Raw genomic sequence first — 21,733 nt, forward strand, 5'->3', positions numbered from 1 at the left:
CTCTTGTTGCTCGACGCTGTCTGTACATAGTATATTCTAGTTTCCTCTGCATATTCAGCAACGTCAAGAAGCAACGACATGGTGTCAAAAACCCTTCCCAACGCTGCTTGGATGCTTGTTTTGACAAATACAAACGACTATGTCAAAGGTGCGATCATCGTGGCCTGCGTTCTACGACGACTCAGTACTCAATACCCCCTTGTCGTACTGTGTACATCGGCCGTGTCCGAAGGAGCTCAAGAACTGTTGTCAAAAGCCGGCTGCATACTCAAAAGGATCGAGCCCATACATCCACCAGGCAAGACCACCTATTTCGCCGAACGCTTTGTCGAGACTTGGACCAAACTGGCTGTTTGGAATCAGGACGAGTATGAACGGGTGGTGCTACTGGATGCCGATATGCTGCCATTACAAAACATGGACGAGCTCATGACCGTACCATTACCGGATGGTGATTATGTTGCCGCTAGTCATGCATGCACTTGTAATCCACAAAAGATTAAGGCATATCCAGCTGATTGGTAAGCGCAAAACAAAGGATAATCTGTTAGGCGACATCTATGGATTACTGATGAACTTACACTCCCTGTCATCTATAGGATACCATCCAATTGCGCATACACAAGCTCATCTGCATCCAAGAATGACTACTTCAATAGTGGGCTTATCGTGCTGACACCGTCCCAGGGTAAATTCCAGGATATCGTTGCGCGGTTGTACGGCGTTCCGGATTTGAGTATTTACCCGTTTCCCGATCAGGATTTCTTGAATGAAATCTTTGCAGGCAGATGGGTTCCGTTACCGTACATTTACAACTCGCTCAAGACCTTATCGTATGCGCACTCGGGCATGTGGAATTTGCAGGATGTCAAGAACATACATTATATTCTGACGCCAAAGCCGTGGGAGGTAAATGTGAAGCAAGAACAGGAAGCGGACGAGTCAGATCAACGGTATTATCTACAGTATCAGCTCTGGTGGGATCTCTATAACGATATTGGATTCGATACCGATACTGTCAATAAAGCTCTGTATAATGATGATCGGTGACAATCGTACAAGTCGCCCGTATAACAATGGCTCTATGTGATATGTGTGGTTCGTCATCTGAGCTAATGCGCTACGTACACATAAAAACCCTGTGCAATGTATAAACATTACGTGTGTTGTCAGTATGCGGTAATATATTCATGAACAGCGGGGGTTTATTTATCATGCAACGCGCCGCTTTTGCTCTCTTTTCCGTTACCATGCCTTCCCGAATCCCGGAAATTTCAAAAGTACGACAGCTCATTCCCCCTCTTTCGGGTGAATTGCACAAGGGCCAAGCAGGTAAATGCAAGAGCTCTCGAAATTGCGCTTCAGGATTCGTACAATCAGTGAATGACTGTTGAATTTAGGTCGCGTTGGTGTGATCGGAGGCTCAGAAGAGTAAATATTCAATAAGCTTCTTTTTTCTTCACTTCCGGGACGATTTTTGAGTAATTAATGGTCACCTATTATGCTATATGTAGCTATACAGGAGCACCTTATTTTAGTGCCATATCGGCAATGAAGCTGGTACGTTTGTGATTTAAAAGGCGGATTATGCGTTTCAAAGAGAAATTAAGCTACTGGGATTTGTAGGGTGCAGATCTATGCCACGTTTTCTGTGAGCCCGGAGCTGGCACTGTCATAAAAACCTATTCGCCAGGTATGAAAAACGAAGCGATACAAGATTGAAATACCGGACGATCATTTGTCAAAAAGGTCTATTAATACGATAGCCGTTTTATACGTTCTCTAGAGCTTATTGTACATCCATACATGCGCACGTCTGAGTAAATTTTGCATGACTTATAAATCGAGCTGGGAGAAACAACGACAGAGACTTATATTTTCTTTAGCAAAAGCTATACTTCAGTTAGCGACATTGTCTCGCGAGTAACATCGACATTCAGCCGATTACATGTTCTTGTCGTAGGCCCTGGTTTGTCGCGTGACACTGCTATGCAAGACAGTGCTAGAGAAATTATGCTAAAAGCCCGCGAAAAAAATATGGCCATCGTCGTGGATGCGGTATAGTATCTTGAACCAATCTCAGCGAATATCAAGATGTATTATGCTGCCCGTTTTTCTTATTGCGACTGTACTTTTATAAAACCTTCAGGACGGTTTGTTTCTCGTTCAACAACACCCAGAAACTGTAAAGGATTACGACAAGGCTGTACTTACACCCAACGTGGTGGAGTTTAAGCGTTTGTGCGAGTGTATGGTAGGCTATATACTTACATCTTCATCTCTTTTACAAGGCTAGGCGGAGTAGATTTGTCAAAAGAGGGAGTGGTGGCTCACAAAGGAACCGAAAAAATTAGAACATCAATGCGAAAGAACATGAACAAGATACACTGGCTGCTCAGTTGAGCAAGGCTTTCGGTGGTGTTACGATCGTTCAAAAGGGAAAGGTTGATTTGATCTCAAATGGCAAAGAAGGTAAAACAAGCATGGCGTTTTGCAGATATATATATATATATATATATATATATATATATATATGTATGTATGTACGTATTCCCCTTTTGTCTGACAGCTGTATGCGTTTACTTTGCTCTAGTCTTGCGTTGTGAAACGGAGGGTGGATTACGTCGAGTTGGCGGACAAGGAGATATCTTGTCTGGCACATTAGGCACTTTTCTTGCTTGGGGCAAACTGTATGAGGATGGTACATGGGAGTAAGTATAGCAGTAGTTGGATAGCAGTAAGTAACTAAGAGAACATACTAATCACGGCTGGTTTAGTCATGGAAACGAAGTAGATCCAAAAGATATTGCCATGCTTGCAGCTTGGGGTGCTTGCAGTATAACGCGTGACAGCTCCAGAAGGGCTTTTCAAAAATACGGGCGTGCGATGCTGACCTCGCACATGCTGGAAGAAATTGGCGCAGCCTATGATAAATTAGCCGGTGGTATGTTATCAAGCGTATTAGTCGACTATGCACGTATCTGACTCGAATGTTTGTTTTTTGTCTTTGTTACACACGGCATAGATCAAAGCAAGATATAAGCACTACTTACTTGGTTCAAAAATAAATAGCCGCATAACAAGCATAGAAAAACACCCTATATATTAAGGTTAAAGAGAGACGGAATTGCAGTAACGGAGTGAAACAAATGCCGCGAGAGTTGGATTTACGTGGGAGAATAAGGAACACACGCATAAGAGCATGCGTTTCATAGCAGAAATGTATCAGTTTTTTTTTTAAATAGCTGTTGCGAGGTTGTATTTCCATTTCGGGCCGATGTCAATTCATGGTGCAGTGGTTGTATAAAGCTACTCTGGCGTTTCCATCATTTCGTAAAGTTAGTGGCGTTTTATTTATTTATGGTTGCAAGCGGTGCGACCACACGGTATTCCGATGCAGTGTGAGACGACTAATAATTACCTTTTATAAATGGTTATTCGAAACGGATTATGTACATCCCTTCCTCAGCTTCAACTACTCAACCAGCTCTCTCTTTTACCTTACCAAATATTCACGGCATATCGCTCTGCTACTATAATGACGGGCCCAACGAACTGTCAACCCAAAGCTGCTGCATGGGTGCTTGTCCTGACCAGTACCAACGACTATGTGAAAGGTGCCATCACCGTAGCCCGAGCATTGCAACAAGTCAAGACGCAGTATCCGATTGTCGTCCTTTACACTTCCTCTGTATCCGCAGAAGCCCAAGCGCTGTTGTCAGGGGCCGGGTGTATACTCAAACAAATTGAGCCGATCCGTCCACCGGGTAAGACAAATTACTTGTATAAGCAGTTTGTCGAGACTTGGACCAAACTGGCTGTTTGGAGTCAGTACGAATATGAACGGGTGGTGCTCCTGGATGCCGATATGCTGCCTTTGAAAAACATGGACGAGTTGATGGAGGTTGTATTACCAGATGAGAGCCATATCGCTGCTTGTCATGCCTGTACCTGTAATCCACACAAGATTGAGACATATCCTGATGATTGGTACGAGTAAAGAGAAAAGGGGGATGATTCAGTCTTATTTACCAGTGGGTTGTGGGTGGGGTTATCTGTAAATAAAGAATTACCCTAGAATAGTGGGGGTGGAAATAGAGGCTGATGCAATGTGACTACGATGTGGGTTTATATGTTAGGATACCATCCAATTGCGGGCACACAGGCTCATCCTCTGGTACCAAGAACGACTATTTTAATAGTGGGCTTATGGTGCTGACGCCATCCCAGGCCACGTTTGAAAAAATTGTGACACGATTGTACGGCTCTACTGACCTGACGAATTGTCTGTTTGGCGACCAGGATTTCTTGAACGAAGTCTTTGGAAACAGGTGGGCAAAATTGCCGTACGTCTACAACTCGCTTAAGACGCTACCACACATACACTCGGAGACGTGCGACTTGCGAGATGTCAAAAATATTCATTATATCATGCAACCGAAGCCGTGGGCTGTGGACATGCAAAAAGATGCACCGGATGAAAAAGAGCAGCAGTATTATCCACAGTATCAGCTCTGGTGGGATATGTATAACAGTGCTGGTTTGTCTGATTCAATCAATAAAATAATCTATGGCTGAGATGGTCAATTTGGTATAACTTGTGAATTTATTGGATGGTTGGCACTTGAGACTTTTGCCTCTGTTACAAATAGATGCTACTTTTGTAATGATATAGATAGTGAATGTTTGCGTGCGACAACAAAATTTCAAGAGAACGGTGGTGGATAGGCTTTCTGCGGTGACTGCAGCAGCGCTGCATAAAGTTAATGTACACACGGTTAACGGGTATCAAATTATCCTTTTTGTTGCCAAAACACAACAGTAACTCTAGTGATACAGCATTCTCATTTTGTCCACGCAGTCGCGGTGATGTTACGGTTGCTGGACTTGTTATGTAATAGAAAATCTCCTGTACATATGTGCGAGTCAGTTATACTATGTAAGGTGCTTCAAATACTAGGTTCTACACGTGTTAATTGGATCATAATGCATGCTGTCCCAAATAGTTCAAATTGTCGTATATAGCCAACTTCACACACTATACACACGATGAAAAAAATGGTAGAAACAAAACTGTTTATGCAAAATGTAATGATGTGGAGAACAGGAAAATGAGTGTACACAGGAATGGGGGGAATGGACAGTGGAAAGTATACAGCGGTTATGGATTACTGCTACAGTTATACATGATTACAAATCTATAAATATTGATATTTTGCTATTGGCGTAAAGGCATTCAACACCTTCCTGCGTAACGTTTTTCAGACCATATAATTCAATCCCTGTTAGGCTTTTGGTCGCATTAAGGTGCTGGAGAGCTTCATTGGTTGCACAGTCGATGCCAGAAAGGATGATGGTGCGGATAGTCGACTGTTCTCGGAGCGTTTTTGTGAACCGTTCGAACACACCCTCATCCGTACATTCAAGGTTATTAAAGTTCATGTGATGCAGTGATGGAATTCGGGCAAGGGCTCGTAGCATTGCATCCGTGAACGAAAATGCACAATCTGATATATCGATTGTCCGTAAGTCAATGTGCTGGCATCCTTCTTGCTGTTGTCGACAGCGGTTCCCGAAGGCTTCGAACATTAAAGTGATACCATCTTCGTCTACTAGGGTGATATCGTCCAACACCAATTTCTCCAGTCTATGTAGATCCTGGATAGCAGCAAAAACGTCCGAGTCAACAAATGTACACGTCGAAAAAGAGAGTTCCTGTAGGTTGGGACAATGTCTGAGCACGTTGGGAACCACTTGTCGATTGTAATCGTCGGTAAAGGAGATCGATAGCGTTCGCAGGTTGTGGAACATGAGTGGCGTCAAAACCTGCCAATGCGCCGTCGCTGCTCCATTTATGATAGCAGACCTTGGGCATATCAAAGATAACGTCTCCAGCACATGTGCGTTTTCGACCAAATACTGTAAGTGCTCCAGTAGATCCTCATCACCCGCTAAAAAGATGGCTAAATGTCGAATTCCAGCACATCCTGTTGGCGCAAATACTTGTTGTTTCTGCTCCAGTAGTACGCTAACCATTGTGTTGAGACCCAAAGCTCTTAGGTCCGGGCAGCGATTACGTACAATCCGAGCCGCTTGTGGTACACAGTTTCGAATTGACAACTGCCGTAACCGAGGGCAACAGCGGAGCAGTTGGTCGAGTAAAGGGGCTGACATCGATTTAAAGGACACCTCCAAATCAACTAATGAATTGATGGGTTCGGTGGGGAAGCTGCCGAGTGCTTGAGCCGTGGGCGCTGTATAGCACTGTATGCATCGAAGAGCAGTCAGGTTTTGACACGTTGAAAGAACCACCCCAAGTGGCACTAGCGGGCTATCCCGATCCATGGAAAAATGTAATTCTTGCAAGGTATCCTTCAGCTGCCATAAGGCAACCATACAGCGGCCATAATTATCCAGAGTGCAAACTGTTGTATAACCCACCATTATCCGATACACCCAAATCAAGGAAAGTGAGCCATCCATATTTATCATTCATACAATATCACTTGAGATTGTGTTTCTTTTCCATCTTTGTGTATCTTTCTTTCTGAGCCTTACGTGTGAATTTCAAAGTCTTGATTTTCCTGTAGTTACCCTTCATCATCATCATAAACATTTTCTCGCAGTATTGGTTGTTGAGGTCATAAAGATCCAGTCGTATAATATGCTGACTCACGCAGGCCAAATTAGCAATGTCAAAATCCAAGGTATTTGCTGCCAAATAAGATGAAAGCTGGGTATGTGTCCAGACCTTTCCATAAGACCTGAGACGATCACGCCATTCGCGGCACACGCCGAGTGCTTGCAGTAAAGTGTGCGTTGGAAGGTAATCCATGACATGACAGGCAATATCGAAAGGCAATCTCGTAATATAGTCTATGCGTCGATCCTTCCGTGCCTTGGCCGTCTTGTAACCTTCTTGGAGTTTTGCGTGTACGTGTGAGAATTGTTCCGGCACGGCAGCTAGCCCTTGCTCATACACTTGCATGGCTTCTTGGTATTTGCTGTTTAGCGTATACAGTGAGCCGGCTCGTAGATATCCTGCAGCTGCTGTTGGTGCGTATGTAATTATTTGCTGAGCGTCCTCAAGCCCTTTGTCGATTTGCATTGTCTTGCTGTACGTTAATGCACGCATGTCGAGTAGGGCAAGTAAACTGTCGAGCATATCATGTATACCCAAAGTTGCTTTTGAAATCGCGCCTTGGTAATTTAACTGTCGTAGATCGTGGGTACATGCGTCGAATGTCGCTTTCCCGGCATTGCTTGGCAAGCAATAGCTTTCAAACCTTTTTTCACTGGCTTCATTAGAGTCAATTGCTTGCCGTTTGGATTGCTCTAGAAGCGTACCGTCGTTGCTTTTTCGCTTTGGCATTGTCCAAAACAGGCTTTTTGATTCTCGAAGCCATATAAAAATTTCACTCGAAAAGTCAGCTCTTTTCGTTAATTATCTCTGAATTCTTTCATTCACTCGCCATGTGTGCCTATCAACTGCCTTGCAATAATCTCATATTTTCAACTCTTCTCACCCTTGCAAAATATCCAAGTGCCTCATGAACATACTTTGCATACAGCTTCATGATACCTGCAGTATTATAGCAATCAGTTCTCAAAATATATACTTTCTTCTATCAGAATTGCTAGTTCGCACAAAAGTTAAACTCTCTTTCTAATGAGATCTAGCGAATCTGGAGTGATTCGTCAATTTCCAGCAGGTTATTTAACATTGGCTCAATATATAGGCTGCGTTGATGACAGCTATTCTGGGTCAATGTTATGATCTGACAACTCAAGTAAATGCTATTATTATTGAAGCTCAATCATATAGTGGTGTTCAACAACCATTAGTGAAAAAAGTTCTTCTATTCTCGAAAAAATGTACCAAACGAACTTTTGTTAGCTTGATAAAAACGAAAGAACTATCCAACGGTGTAACGCTCTAAGATAGCACATTTGATTGTTCATCAGTTTCTTTTCAAACGTCAGAATTTCCTGATCCGTGTCAGCTATTATCTTTCCCTTGCACTTTTTCTAATTATTGTAAGTTCCCGATAAAGCGGTAAGGTGAGAAAAACTTGACACCAGGATTTTGCGTCCAGAACGTTGGGTCATGGCATTGATTGATGTGGAGCAAGGAAAAAAATCGTGCTCAAGGTGCAGCGTTACAAAAATAAAGTCAGCTTATGCACTGTATGCGCATAGCGCACACAGACCAAAATCGTATAGCCATGAATATTCGCTAGATTCGTATGCTTAATATACCGTCTCCCCTCATTTCTTAAAAGCCATGATATTGGTAATGGCAGTAGTAGTACGTGCTGTGAACTCTTCATTCGGGCTTCTGGGCACTATTTTTTCGCAACAGGATAGTTTGAGTGAACGAATTAGGTTTTCGACGCATCCGATCACACGAAGAAGAACACAAGACAGCAGTTGACAAAGTAAATAAGTCTTGTGTTGTTTCCAGGCATGCAATATATTTGGGCTGTTATTCAAATAAAAGATAAAATAACGCCGTGTCTCTTGGTGTTTTTAAGTATCTGAGGGAAGAACCATTCCCATGGCATCATCAGTATGTATCACACCAATGCAAAACAAGCTCGCTGAAGATAACTTGATTACGTGTATATCGTTTGAAGTTTTGATAAACCGACTCGGAGATATCTGCTTGCTATGGCAGATACCCGTAGCAGAAGAAAATCAAACGAATCCAATATAGAATCTACTTTGCAAATCTAATGTATCATGAAAGATGTAGATGCCTTGGCATGATTGTGCTCTCTTCATGGAATGAATGAAGAAGTGTCGATATGTCCTCCTATATGTTGGTATTAGTCGATCATAGAAAAACTGATATACTGAAAATGATACGTTTTCTATGATACCTAACGAATTAATAAGTTGATTCGAATACATCTAAAAATACATACTTACTATACTTTGTTGCTGTGATCATATATAGCAAAAGGCTAAACGATAATTTTCCTCCTAAGACTTTCTTGATAAAAAACTGTTTGGACAAACAATCAGTATAATGCTTTTCAAATCGTGTTTAAGGATGAAAGCCTGTGCTATGGATACTTCAAGATAGAAGAAAGAGTACCTTATTCATAGATCAACAGATACACTGTTGCGTGACTTTGTAGCATCTGAATGACCAGATCAGACATGTATATACAAATACATTTCTTGTTATACAATTGCTATTATGATATGACAAAAGGCACGCAAAAATAGTGGATGAGTTATGCAACAACAATGTTGGCAAGAATCCGAAGGAACACATTGCGGTCGTACTTATCTGCAAATCAATATACCAAAACATTCATGTTTGAGCGGATATTTTTGTAGTTTTACTATATGTAATCCCTTTTTCTCTGAAGAGGAGAAAATCGAAGCACATAGAGAGATGACATTATTCAAGTCGACCATCATTCAGCTAATGATAAGTCTACTGCTAAGACGCTTGATCATTGTGACCAACATGTTTCATCAGAAATATATACAATAAACGTCCAAAACATTTCACACACTGAAATGAGTATTGATCTATCGGCGAAGAATGTAGTATGTATCAGCAGGATTACATTATCCGTTTATTGTCACCTGCTCTACATACAGAAAAAGCTTTTCCTTTATGCTAGAAGGACCCCTTTCAAGGACCCCCGTTTTCGTCAATACGCTGACGAAGATTCTGAATGGAAAGAATAAGAAAACTGTGCTACACTTTTTACATATCAAGGAAAATTAACTATTATTGATGGTAATGATGATGCCAAGTACAGCAAGATCGTTATTGTTCGTAAAAAATCACGGTTAAACCATGTTCATCAGCTAATACTTTACGGGTCCAAGACTATCGAAACAAAAAAAGAAAAATTGTGGGAAATGGGTACAGGGGAAAGTGCGGGGTTAGAGTTGAAGATGATAATCACTCTGATTGTCTGATTCTTTAACAAAAGAGGGGAGGAGGCGTGTGTAATAACGCGTGTAACTGTTTTTTTTTGCTGCAGTTGTGCAGAAAAGAAGTACGCCATGTGTTGCTACACAAAATACAACGTTGCGAAGAAGGTTAAACAACTACTGTATAGGTAATACATGCACCTTAATTCCCCGGTTTCACGATAGCTGTGTGCTTCCCACCATATTGACGCGACCAACTGCATACGGAGCTACTGAAAAATCATCTTAAAGATCGAAAATTCTTATTGTTTTCTACATCAATTATATAGACGCTAATATAATCGCTTTTATAGATTGAAAAGAACTTCCTCATGTGCACCGTGGAGCCGATGACGATAATCATCCTTGGCATTGATGGATCTGTTCATCTACTATGCAATGTCTGAGTACGAGTATGTCTGTCTGCGAATCAAATATATCGAGAATAGGCAGCTTAAGACGAACGCGACCAGACCGATACTGTGGTTCACTAAAAGCACATGATTAATTTTGTTATGCTGAATCAGGTAGGTTGTTAGATTGTAATACACTATACACACAAAACTCACTTGGGTAAACCATGTCAGATTTGGACAAATTGCTCACGAATAGTAATGATTAAGTCTTGAATAGGCGGTTTATTAAAACCGACAATAATATCATCAGGTAGAAAAATTCTATAACTACTAGCTAAATAAGATATTGTAAGAAGGAAACATACGGATATAGAAAAATAGAGAGACAGCTAAAAACTTTGGGGGGAGAGTATGATAGAGGAGATGGGAGGAAGATTACTAAAAATAGTGATTATTACTCCTTCCTGTTAGTCTCGATAATGGCTTGCTCGACATGATAATCGCCTTTGGCTTCGGCATCCTTGTTGTCAACCATAATCTCGCCAGTTTCGTCAATATAGTTCTTTGCATTCTCAAGGGCCAGGTCACCGACCTCCCATTCTCCGGCCTCTGCTTTACGAATCGCAGACTTTTTCTCGTCAAAGTAGAGGTACACAAGGAAAGCAATGACAAGGAGCCAGAACAGGATGTAACTGAGGATCGTTCCGTAGGTAGCCGTGTTGTTCCAGCCCAAGATCGAATTAAATATTTGGTAGCCACCAGTAGTACCGTCATTGTTCTCAGGATTGCCCCACGAGACATGCCAGATGGCTGTAGAGACCTTGTATGGAATGACATCGCCACCTTCTTCGGCAGATTCGCCACCAATGACTTTATTCCACTCATACTGCTCGATAAAACCGATTGCTCGTGACATAAGACCAGCGGCTACGAGGTATAAGATGATTGTTGAAATGACGAAAAACCATCTGAGGCGTACTAGACTGCCACCACGGTAAATGAGAAAACCAACGAGAACACCACAGAGAAGGCCCATGGCCACTGGAAGCGGGATCGATTTTGCTGAGGCGTTCAACGAGATCTAAAATTACAAGAAAGCCAATGAACATACAATTGACAGCCACACAATCACATAATTCTTGTATCGACTTACACCACCAATAAATACGACAGCTTCAAGACCTTCTCTAAGAACTGTAATAAACGGCAGAGCAAAGAACGAGTACTTTTGGATCTTGCCCGAGATACCCTTGGCCTCATCTTTACTCTCAATGGCCTTGGCAATTTTAACCTTCCATTCCTCTTGCATACGTTCGGTCTTGAGCATGGCTAAGCCCATGGCAGTGATGAGAATGACGGCGATAAGGCAAAATGCAGCTTCCCACAGTTGCTCGGTACTGCCCCAGAGGTTAGACAACACCGTGTACCAGACGGCGATAAAAGCGGCACCGATAGCAGCGCAAATGGCAAAGCCGATGAGCGTGCCCATCCAAACTTGTTTGCGCAGCCGCTTGTAAACTGGCGACTGCGTGTCGAAAATGCGTCGAAGGAACGACAGCAACACCGATACAATGATGGCGGCTTCAGTGACTTCACGGAAAATGATAAAGAAGATGGGCACATAAAAAACGTCCTGGGAGCCCATGGTCTGTAATGGGCATCAATTGCACCGAGTGCTGGTAGAAGAAAAAAAGGTGAAAGAAGGATGATGTTAAAAAAACAAACGGAACAGAGTTTTTTTTCCTGTTTCCTTCTGTATATGCCGCTGGACGGGATCAATTTCTTCGTGTAACTTGGGCCACGATTCTCATGCAGATCAGGGCGTGCATCATCGCCCCTCGAGAATGATCAAATATGTACTACTAGATGGTCAAGCCACAGATAATAGCTTAATATATCGTAGCAAAACATTTTTTTTATCTGCACGAAGCTCATTTTAGCTCAAATCTCACTGAGACGCCATCAACACCTGGTTTTTTATTACTTATTGATCACGACATCCTTCCCACCACTTCCCTCCACCCCTCCCCAAAAAAAACGTGTCCATAAATTAAGTTCTTCTTTGTGAGCGGTTAACTTCTTTCATTTCTTTCGTTGCTTCCTCCCCGCACTTGTCCAATGTATTTGCTTAAGTCCTTTGGGGCTGCTTCTCTTCTAGCTGCTACCGTCGCGAACGCTGCCCAAGTCGTGCTCAACTGGGATATTACCTACACTAATGCTAATCCTGATGGTCTACAAGAACGTCGTGTGATCGGTGTTAATGGACAATGGCCGTAAGTAAAGAGTACTTCTTCCACTATCACTACCTTCCACTACTTCTTTTCCTTGCAAAACGTAAACAAAAATATGCTCATGTGCTGAAGAATTTGATCCTTAATAGGCCACCACCAGTGGAAGCTACCATCAACGACACCTTGGTCATCAATGTACATAATTCGCTAGACGTGCCAACCGCTGTGCACTCACACGGCATGTTCCAAAACAATACCGCCTACATGGACGGACCCTCGATGGTAACCCAATGGTAAGTCCTACCTTGCCTTTCTGATACTGCATGCATGGCGTAAAAGAATAACCGGATGATTTGTTATGTACAGTCCCATTCCACCGGGCCACGATTTCACCTATGAGTTTAATATCACCCAGCACGGCACTTATTGGATCCACAGCCATTACATGGTAATGATAATTTACTAGCTTACCATGGTTCAAGCAACAGATATGTACTTGTGTTTTGACCTCTCTTTTTCATTTTGTGTAAATCATACAGGGTCAATACATGGATGGTTTCCGAACGCCGTTAATTCTCCATAATACAGTTGAAACCTACCAGTATGATTATGACCGAACTGTCACACTAGTTGGTAATGGGCTATTCCTATCCCCAAGAATTTCTGCATATAAGGCACTTATTTATTTTCTTCGTTTATCTACCCCTTTAATCCTTCCTCAACAGACTGGTACCACGCTGAGAGCACCGAGGGTTTGGCTACCTTTTTGAACGAATACAACCCTACTGGGGCTGAACGTAAGTCAACCTAATACACAATATTCTTCATCACCTATTAATACGACGCATAAAGAAAGCTCAACTTCTTGGTTTCACACGTTTTCTCTCTTAAATATATAGCAATTCCTGACTCTGGTCTTATCATGGACAATGCAAATGCGAGCCTCACATTTACTCCAGGGAAAACATACCGTCTTCGTTTGATTAATATGTCTGGATTCGTTACGTACCACTACAGCATTGATAATCACACTCTGGATGTGATCGAAGTAGACGGTGTCGAAGTGCAGCGTCAGCCAATGGACATGGTATCGCTCACTGCTGCACAACGTGTATCTGTTCTTGTGACCGCAAAGAATGATACGTCAATGAATTACTACATGCATGCTGATATGGATACTGAAATGCTTGACTCATTACCAGATACTCTGCAGTATAGTAAGTAAACCGCTACTTTAGAACAACAATAGCTTTTCATTCACTATATACACCTGCTTTCTCGCATAGTTTTTACTCATCATATGGCTATAACATCTAGATATATCTATACCCATTTTCTATGACCAGACTCATACCAACTTTGGGGCTATACAAAACATCGCATTCAACAATACATCCTTTGATGATACTATTTTGCAACCAGTCGAGGTACTCGCTGCTGTGGAGCCAGATGTCTCAATTAACCTTGAGATCAATTTCGATGTCACCACAGACGGTATCAATCGAGGAATGTTTAATGATTTGCCGTATCTACCCCCCAAGGTTCCTACATTGAATACATTGTTTTCCGAAGGCCAATACCCGTTAAGCTCTGAAGTTTACGGCCCGCAGACAGGTGTGCATATCCTGAAGCATCTCGATATGGTTCAGCTAGTACTTAATAATAAGGACGGAAACGACCATCCATGTAAGTTACCTCTAATTTCTTTCCCTCTTAAATGATATTTCTGTACCTTTTTCAAAAAAAGCTTGATGGAAGACGACTCGATTAAAATAAGAATATCGTATTACTAGTCCATTTGCACGGCCACGTATTCCAAGTTGTTGGACGTGGGGATGGCTATTACGATAATAACTCGTCAATTACTTTAAATACCACCAATCCGATGCGTCGTGATACGATCAGAGTGCCCGGAGAAGGTTATACTATTATTCGCTTCCGTGCAGATAATCCTGGTGTCTGGGTAATAATTTTAATACAATAATCTGCTAGCCAATAACGAAGCAAGCTTGACTGATACTGTAATGTTTAGTTCTTTCATTGTCACATTGAGTGGCACTTGGAATCTGGTCTTGCAGTGACCTTAGTTGAAGCACCCGATGTAGCTCAGCAGCGCATGACATTGCCTTCTTCTATGAGTGAAATGTGTACCGCTGGTGGTATTCCTGCGACAGGAAATGCGGCGGGCAAGAAAGGACTGGATTTATCGGGAGCACCAAGCGGTGTCACATTGATTTACGATGGCTTTACTGCTCGCGGCAAAGGTGCCATGGCTGGTTGTATCATCGCTGCATTGCTTGGCATCGCGACGATTGTGTGGTTTGCACACGCCGATCCACAAAAGGAAGCACGAGCCATTGTCGAAAGCAAACATATGCAGTAATCATATATCATAGCTCAAAGTGAACAGCCTCTTTTAATAGCAAACCTTTGTCTTTTAGTTTTCTTGACTCTCCCTCGTAGAAGTGTGATTTATATCAGTATATCCATATCACTATTAAATAATAATATATACATTCCTTTTTAAAGTTCAGTTACGGAGATTCAAGGAATTAAAGGGGTTGATGGTGTGGGGTCGTCTAGGGGTAGGGAATACAGCTTAGCAACGATGATGCCAGCCGTTGGCTGGATGTTCTCATAGCTGCGCTGCTGATGTACGTATCGAGTGCATATCCGATATGCAATGTCCATCATGATCTTCTGCGGTATCAATGAAAAACGGAATGTGGCTTTTCTCGGAATTCCAGCTTGTTGTTTCTGGGAAGTTGTTGTAACCGGTTATATTTTTTTTTATAGAGCTATACCATGTGAGAAGGTAATGATCAATCAGAATACCGTTTTGCTGGTTGCCTTAGCAACAAATGATCAGCAAGTAGTAACTACATTATAATAAAGCACCGTAACGTAGTAACAACAAAGTGGGTAGTATGTCATATTTAGCTTCGTGCATCGCCATATTAGTTCTTTTCCTGTTTGTAATCAAGCGAAATCAATACCTATTTGAGCTCTTCTTTGTTGGGTCAATCAAGTTTACTCACGTTTTGTTGAACAAGCACACACTTTTTTCCGGGGACGGATTATTCGTGTGTTTGTGATCATTACGTATGTTTTCCAGGGTCCATTTTGTTGATTTGGGCCCCGGTCGAGAAGGGTTCGGATTACGTAAGGCCCAGTTTGGCTACGGAGTAGGATCGTGCATATTCTTTCACTCCAAAAAAGTGGAGACCTGTATAATACAAGGCGTATGCATGCATGACAGCTTTTTTCTAACTTTTATATATTCTACCGTGTCTTTCTTGGTTCACTATTGTACCTCCGTATCTTCCCCTCTTAACTTGGAACGAAAGATGCCATGACAAAAAAGATGGGATGAAATGCGGGTCCTAAATGCACAACGAACCCCGCCCTTTTTTTTTTTGGTCAGCGCGGATATGTTCTGAGTTAGGCACCGAAAAGGGTTCATAAGGGTCATCGTCGCTGTATTTTCCGACGGTGGGGCGTAGGTAATTGGCTCTGGATTGCACCCATTCCCGAAACATTGTCGACCTGCCTTCCCATTATAATCTTCCCTCCTCCACTCGTTTTTTTTATTCTCTTTTTTTCTCATAAAAAGGGTCAAGGCAAAAGAAGAGCCCGCCAAGAATAAAAACACAAGCCTTTTCCTTTATCTCCTCCTGCTTCTATAGGAAACCAAAAGCACTTCCAGCTCCAGCTGCCCCACGCACACTCCCACACATAAGCGCACCTCCATTCACACCCACATACCAACCAACGTTGCACACCCACCACTCGTTTAGTATTGTGACTCTATATTTTAAATATGACTGATGCACTGTTTCAAAACCTGGAGCGAGACTTTCTGCTGTCCAAGGAAAAACTCGCCCCCATTGTCAGTGGTTTCGCCAACGAGTACAAGCACGGCCTCAAGACCCCCTCAAGGGGCCTTGCCACCATGATTCCGTCCTTCGTCACAAAGTTGCCCAAGGGAAACGAAACAGGGTCCTTTTTATCGCTTGATCTTGGAGGAACCAACTTGCGCATTTCTGCTGTCGAGCTGCTCGGCAATGGTCAGGTCCGTGTCCTGGAACTGAAGCAATCGCCCTCGCAAGAACTCAAAACGGGCGCTGGTGCTGCATTCTTTGACTGGATTGCCGATGCTGTAAAGGAGCTGATTACCGTCAAGGCACCCCACCTTTTCACCGAGGCACAGGTACGCGGTGAAGTAACCTTGTCCTTGGGTGTATGCTGGAGTTTCCCCGTAGAGTGAGTATTCAGGTAAAAAAAATATTAGAAAATTAGCAAGGAAGGCGTTGGATCTAATTTAGGCTTTTCCTTTGATAATCATAGTCAGTCGGCTGTGGATCGAGGCGTGATCCTTCGAATGGGCAAAGGCTTTACCCTTCAAGAAACAGAGGGTCATGATCTGGCTGATATGTTTCAACAAGCTTTCGAGCGCAAGGTTTGTGCATACAGATTTTCATCTTGAAAGATAGACAGAGAGAGGGTAGCGTGTGGAAATGTGAAATGCGTGAGAAATGAGTCGAGTATCAATACTGATCTGACATTCGATCTTTGCTGTTAAAAGTCATTGAACGTTAAAGTGCGGGCCATCTTGAACGACACAGTGGGCACCCTGGTTGCACATGCCTATAGCAATCCAAAGGCCCGTATTGGACTGATCTATGCTACCGGCATCAACAGTGCCTACCCTGAAAAGGTAGAGGCCATCGAAAAGATGGACTCTGCTGTACGGAACAAGTATCCTCCAGGCACAGAAATGCTTATCAACGCCGAAATAGATATTTTCGGAAATGAAAGCTATCTGCCGCTGACAAAGTATGACCTGGCACTGGATGCCAGCCACAACCAACCCAAATTCCAAATTTACGAAAAGATGGTGTCAGGTGCCTACCTGGGCGAGCTGGTTCGTCTGATTGCAATTGATTTTATCAAGGCCGACCTGCTGTTTGGCGGCGTGGTGCCCGAGGGTCTGGAAGAGCTTTGGTCATTCCCAACGGCCTACATGAGCGCACTGGAAGCAGAAGCTGACTCGTTGAACCGTGAAAAGGGTATGGAGATTCTGAGCAATTTCCACTTTCTGCACATGCCCACTCTGCAGGATATGGCCATTCTGACCCGCATTTGCCGCATTGTTGCAACTCGTAGCGCTTATTTGGCTTCTGTCGCCATCGCATCCTTGATTCAACAGCAGCAGTTGCTGGACCAGCCTGAAATTGTCGTTGGTATCACCGGATCCACTTACGAGTTCTATCCCCACATGGCCGATCGTTTACGGTGCGCTCTGCGCGAATGGTTTGGTGCCGATGTGACGGATAAGATCAAGCTTGAAATCGCTAGAGACGGCGGAAGCATTGGCGGTGCCTTGATTGCTATGCTTTGCCGTGATTAGATGCATGTATGATCTATAATATTACCCTCCTCCAAATTTTTCTTTGTAGTCCTGTTCTCGTCAAGCTCCTCCTGTTTTCCCCTCTGTATTGTCCCTTCTTATTTCATCATTCATGTAGTACTATTCTGTAGATAAACTTTACTCATTCTCCTCCCCACATGCTCTTCAAACCATCAAAAGAACTGTATGCTGTTCTGTTTACACACTTTTGTTGGATGCTCTGTTTAAGTGATGTGCGTCCCTGGATATGCATGCCTTGTATATTGTGATGGCAATGTCATAAAAGGAAGTTGTGTGCGTGCTACATACTTTTTAGACATTATTATTAGGATTCATGCTGACCCGAGAGCAAAGAGAAAAGCAAAACTACAAGGCTATTACAGGGATGGGGAAGATGTCTATACATGTAAGAAACAAGAAAAACTAAAGTAGGTAAAGGGGCGGGGGTATATGGCAAGAGATTATTTCGATCGGCCCGTAGAATAGAGAAGATGTCCTATGTGCGGCCGTGTCTTTGACTTTGAAGATTCATTGGATCTGTGCGAGCTTGTACTGGGCGGATGATGATGGTTTATAACATGATCGAGACTGCTGCTCTTCCGATGCATATTCCGTGGCCGCTTTTGCTTTTGAATGAGAACTTCATCATAGACGCCAGAATCCATGCGCCATACCTTGATACAGCCCGTGTCATTTGCGGAAACAATAATCTGCCCGTCTGGATAACTGTACTTACCCCGCAGTTCGCCCCACCACTCCTCTTTTTCTTCCTCCTGCTCCTCCGGTCTGATGCCGTCATCGTCTTCATCGCTGCTGAGCTGATCATTCTGCGTGAGGCATAAGCGGTGCATCCCAAAATCAGTGCCCGAGAATGAACGTCGCATCAAGCGAATCTCTTCATGGTTCTTGGCCTTCCATCGGCGCTGACGAAGATCTTCAAGGGCTGGATCAATCGGGGTATGGTTATAAATGGTATCACGTCCGGTTCTAGCTAAAGCTTGCCGTGTTCGTGTTGGTGCAAACGTGGCAACTGTGGCAACATGTTGATGCGCTTCAAAGTATTCACTATGACTACGTAACTTGTCGGTTTGTTTCTCGCTGTTGCGCTTAAGCCATCCAGGCACACGCGTCGAACTTGGTGTGGATGTGTGGTGCTGTTGACCATTGGCAACATTGCTGCCACCAGCACTCGTCCGAAAATGCTCGTCGTCGTTTGCATCGAACTCGCCGAGCGCTACTTCAGTTCCTTGCCAATGATGGAATGGTGAATACATGATTGGCTCTGTCACCCAGATATATACATTGCCATCCTCAGATCCGCTCACAATATTCCGTCCATCATCACTAACAGTATTTACAAGTCAATAATGCTGGGCCTTTCTTAGTTTGACATGTGTAACACAATGTGTACCTGAATGTGGCACGAATTTGCATTGAATGGTTGTGCGCGCCTTTGTATTTGTACATGAGACTCTTGTCCCGCATGTTATATAAACGCGTCCTTGAATCGTTGCTTGTGATGAGCATCTTTTCGTCACCTGGAAGCAAGCCCGGCATAGCTTCAATACCAGTAATCTTGCGGCCCTTTTTCGACGTACGCTTGCTAAACCTTATATTGATTTGTGTGTTGTATCGAAGACCTTGCGTCTCGTAGAAAAAGCATTGGCCTATCTGTGATCCAGCACATGCGGTCTTGCCATCCAGTGTGAATCCAATGGCCGTTATTAGGTTTCCATTCGGCACTTCGTTCCAAAATGCCACTTTTTTATCCGAAATGTTCCACAACCGTAATCTGCTATCAAGTGATCCAGATAGAAAGAAGCAGTCATCCTATGAAATCCGATATAAAAGGGTTAATATGTGCGTCGTCAAGAGTCGTTCTACCGTGATGTTTTCTCTCCGTAGGAAATACAAGATATGTACCTTGGGATGGAAGCACACAGATGTAACAATGTCCAGATGGGGAAACACACCTAAGCATTCCTCCCTTGACACATGCCACAACCTTACAGTCTTATCCATTGAAGCCGAGATAATGAAATTGTTCTAGAAGCAATGATGTTAGCATTGATTTTGGAGACATTATTGTAATCCCTTCCTTTGTTTTCTTTTTCCTTCGTACCCTTGACCAGCTAATATCAAGAACATCCGCAAGATGACCGCGATACTCGCGTAGGGGAGTATCCTCAAACACATGGATCGTTTCTTTTTCCTCGCTATCCTCCCCATTGTATGCGTGATCTAGCACTTTCCATACATGAATGTTGCAGAATTGTCCAGCCGAAGCCATGTATTTCCCATCCTTGCTAAACATCATTGTCCATGTTGCACCATGTGCGAAGCTCTGACTATGAGAGTGCTCCTGGGTATCATGTGAAGGTCGTCTAGCCTGACTGCTGTTTATTGATCGAGGTAAAAGTGTGAGGGTCTGAGCCAAACACAATCGAGAGAGCTCATGGTTGGATTTGTTCTTGGACTTGACCTTCAAAAAACGAAGAGGATACATGGTCCGCTTTAGCATTAAATCCATAAGTAGCGAAGGGATTCTTGCTGTTTATTTTCTCTTACCTTAACAGGCAGCCCAATATGAGGAAAGTGATCGCGAAGGGTGCCAAGTGCATTTGGCATGTGTAGCGTGCCTGACCGACTCGACTCTGTGCTATTCCGCCCAGCTATGGATTCTGATGATGATGTTGTCCCCGTACTGTGTTCTGATACATCATCCTCGTCCGCCGCTATTGTATCAGGGTCATCCTCGTCTTTTGTAGAAGATTCATTCGTCTTTTTTCGCCGACGAAGACCAATTCGCTCCAGAAAACTCTTTTTCCCCTTTTTATCGCTACTGCAATCATTCTTTAAAAATAAGCATAGCCACTCATCTTTCTGTCTATAGATTGTGTGTGTGCAATATATTGCTAGGGAAATTAAAAGACTTACCCCGTATGCTCAGCCTGACGAGATTCGTTACTTTTGTTATTATTATTATTATTATTTCCCGTGCTCATCATACTGAGTTTACTCTTTTGCGATCGAAGCGTACGTGATGATGATGATGGTGGTGGTGCTTGCAACGGCATAGTTATTTCCAACGAAGGTTGTGCCTGTTGTTGATGATGTCGTGGCGGTTCATTTGATAGCGTTGCCTGTTGTGCGTTTGTCGTTGCCGTTGTATCAAGATTGGTACCGCTACTGTTGTCACCCCATGAAGCTGAAGAAAAGATAATTGCCAAACAAACAAAACGGAGGATTTAAATTTCAGCTTGGCGAGTACAATTTGAAATTATGATAGAAGGATATGATAGAGGAAACATACATACGACTTTCAGACGTTCGCCAATCAGGACCGACGGTAATCGAATTACGATGTAATCGATGTGGTGCAGTAGTAACAACTGCACTGCTGCTAGTGCTATCTGTTGTATGCTTTCGAACCATGGTGGCGGGAGCGTTGATGGTGGCAGTGTTGTTCAACTGGTGTTTTTTAACGTCTTGCTGTTGCTTCTGTTTTTGGGAGTCAGGAACAGGCGTGAGCGTGACCGTACTGTTCTTTGCATCGTAAAACGTGCCATCATCAGAACTGTACTCCATGTTTCGAGGCCGGGTAAAAAAACACGGGCAACAGATTGATCCGCACAGGCGGTATGCAGCCCTATTTAAAGTGTTCTCGTGCTCAAGAAAAGGCCGCCCACTCAAGCACACATTATCTGCAACGTCGTACAGAAACTCAATATGTGACCCTGTCTCAGCCTGACTGACCGCACGGTGTTTACGCTTTCATAATCTAGCAGAAGTTTATA

General features: G+C 43.1%; 8 protein-coding genes across 8 annotated transcripts; 5 read left to right on the forward strand and 3 right to left on the reverse strand.

Moving 5' to 3' along the window:
- Nucleotides 1-78: 78 nt before the first annotated feature.
- BDB00DRAFT_766801 (nucleotide-diphospho-sugar transferase) lies at nt 79-1,050 on the forward strand (the record flags this gene model as incomplete). Its single annotated transcript, XM_053119617.1, has 2 exons — nt 79-521; nt 600-1,050. The coding sequence occupies 2 exons, from the start codon at nt 79-81 to the stop codon at nt 1,048-1,050; spliced, it is 894 nt and encodes a 297-aa protein (XP_052977822.1).
- A 41-nt stretch (nt 1,051-1,091) lies between these two features.
- On the forward strand, nt 1,092-3,338 carry BDB00DRAFT_479390 (H-hydrate dehydratase). Its single transcript, XM_053117540.1, has 11 exons — nt 1,092-1,332; nt 1,401-1,431; nt 1,515-1,560; nt 1,627-1,693; nt 1,787-1,820; nt 1,887-2,058; nt 2,150-2,254; nt 2,355-2,472; nt 2,594-2,711; nt 2,778-2,944; nt 3,026-3,338. The coding sequence occupies exons 1-11, from the start codon at nt 1,191-1,193 to the stop codon at nt 3,040-3,042; spliced, it is 1,017 nt and encodes a 338-aa protein (XP_052977823.1). The 5' UTR covers nt 1,092-1,190; the 3' UTR covers nt 3,043-3,338.
- Nucleotides 3,339-3,444: 106 nt separating this feature from the next.
- BDB00DRAFT_831966 (nucleotide-diphospho-sugar transferase) lies at nt 3,445-4,599 on the forward strand. Its single transcript, XM_053124166.1, has 2 exons — nt 3,445-3,990; nt 4,140-4,599. The coding sequence occupies exons 1-2, from the start codon at nt 3,539-3,541 to the stop codon at nt 4,576-4,578; spliced, it is 891 nt and encodes a 296-aa protein (XP_052977824.1). The 5' UTR covers nt 3,445-3,538; the 3' UTR covers nt 4,579-4,599.
- A 591-nt stretch (nt 4,600-5,190) lies between these two features.
- Nucleotides 5,191-7,372, reverse strand: BDB00DRAFT_874127 (uncharacterized protein; the record flags this gene model as incomplete). The annotated part of the gene is made up of 2 exons (XM_053127185.1): nt 5,191-6,425; nt 6,559-7,372. 2 exons carry the CDS (start codon nt 7,370-7,372, stop codon nt 5,191-5,193), a joined length of 2,049 nt encoding a protein of 682 aa, XP_052977825.1.
- Nucleotides 7,373-10,643: 3,271 nt separating this feature from the next.
- BDB00DRAFT_959351 (iron permease FTR1/Fip1/EfeU) lies at nt 10,644-11,940 on the reverse strand (the record flags this gene model as incomplete). The annotated part of the gene is made up of 2 exons (XM_053129692.1): nt 10,644-11,376; nt 11,449-11,940. 2 exons carry the CDS (start codon nt 11,938-11,940, stop codon nt 10,750-10,752), a joined length of 1,119 nt encoding a protein of 372 aa, XP_052977826.1. The 3' UTR covers nt 10,644-10,749.
- Nucleotides 11,941-12,401: 461 nt separating this feature from the next.
- On the forward strand, nt 12,402-14,989 carry BDB00DRAFT_912610 (multicopper oxidase-domain-containing protein). Its single transcript, XM_053128675.1, has 9 exons — nt 12,402-12,568; nt 12,676-12,819; nt 12,893-12,974; nt 13,066-13,159; nt 13,252-13,323; nt 13,426-13,743; nt 13,844-14,212; nt 14,320-14,489; nt 14,559-14,989. The coding sequence occupies exons 1-9, from the start codon at nt 12,414-12,416 to the stop codon at nt 14,907-14,909; spliced, it is 1,755 nt and encodes a 584-aa protein (XP_052977827.1). The 5' UTR covers nt 12,402-12,413; the 3' UTR covers nt 14,910-14,989.
- Nucleotides 14,990-16,033: 1,044 nt separating this feature from the next.
- Nucleotides 16,034-18,141, forward strand: BDB00DRAFT_831973 (uncharacterized protein). Its single transcript, XM_053124167.1, has 3 exons — nt 16,034-16,789; nt 16,874-16,985; nt 17,112-18,141. The coding sequence occupies exons 1-3, from the start codon at nt 16,347-16,349 to the stop codon at nt 17,934-17,936; spliced, it is 1,380 nt and encodes a 459-aa protein (XP_052977828.1). The 5' UTR covers nt 16,034-16,346; the 3' UTR covers nt 17,937-18,141.
- BDB00DRAFT_831975 (WD40-repeat-containing domain protein) lies at nt 18,140-20,991 on the reverse strand. The gene is made up of 5 exons (XM_053124168.1): nt 20,505-20,991; nt 20,059-20,418; nt 19,860-19,982; nt 19,348-19,766; nt 18,140-19,280 (listed from the first exon to the last, which is right to left on the reverse strand). The coding sequence occupies exons 1-5, from the start codon at nt 20,562-20,564 to the stop codon at nt 18,398-18,400; spliced, it is 1,845 nt and encodes a 614-aa protein (XP_052977829.1). The 5' UTR covers nt 20,565-20,991; the 3' UTR covers nt 18,140-18,397.
- Nucleotides 20,992-21,733: the final 742 nt, after the last annotated feature.

This window comes from Zychaea mexicana (genome assembly GCF_025766255.1).
Source record: "Zychaea mexicana strain RSA 1403 chromosome Unknown BDB00scaffold_56, whole genome shotgun sequence".
NCBI lineage: Eukaryota > Fungi > Mucoromycota > Mucoromycetes > Mucorales > Lichtheimiaceae > Zychaea > Zychaea mexicana.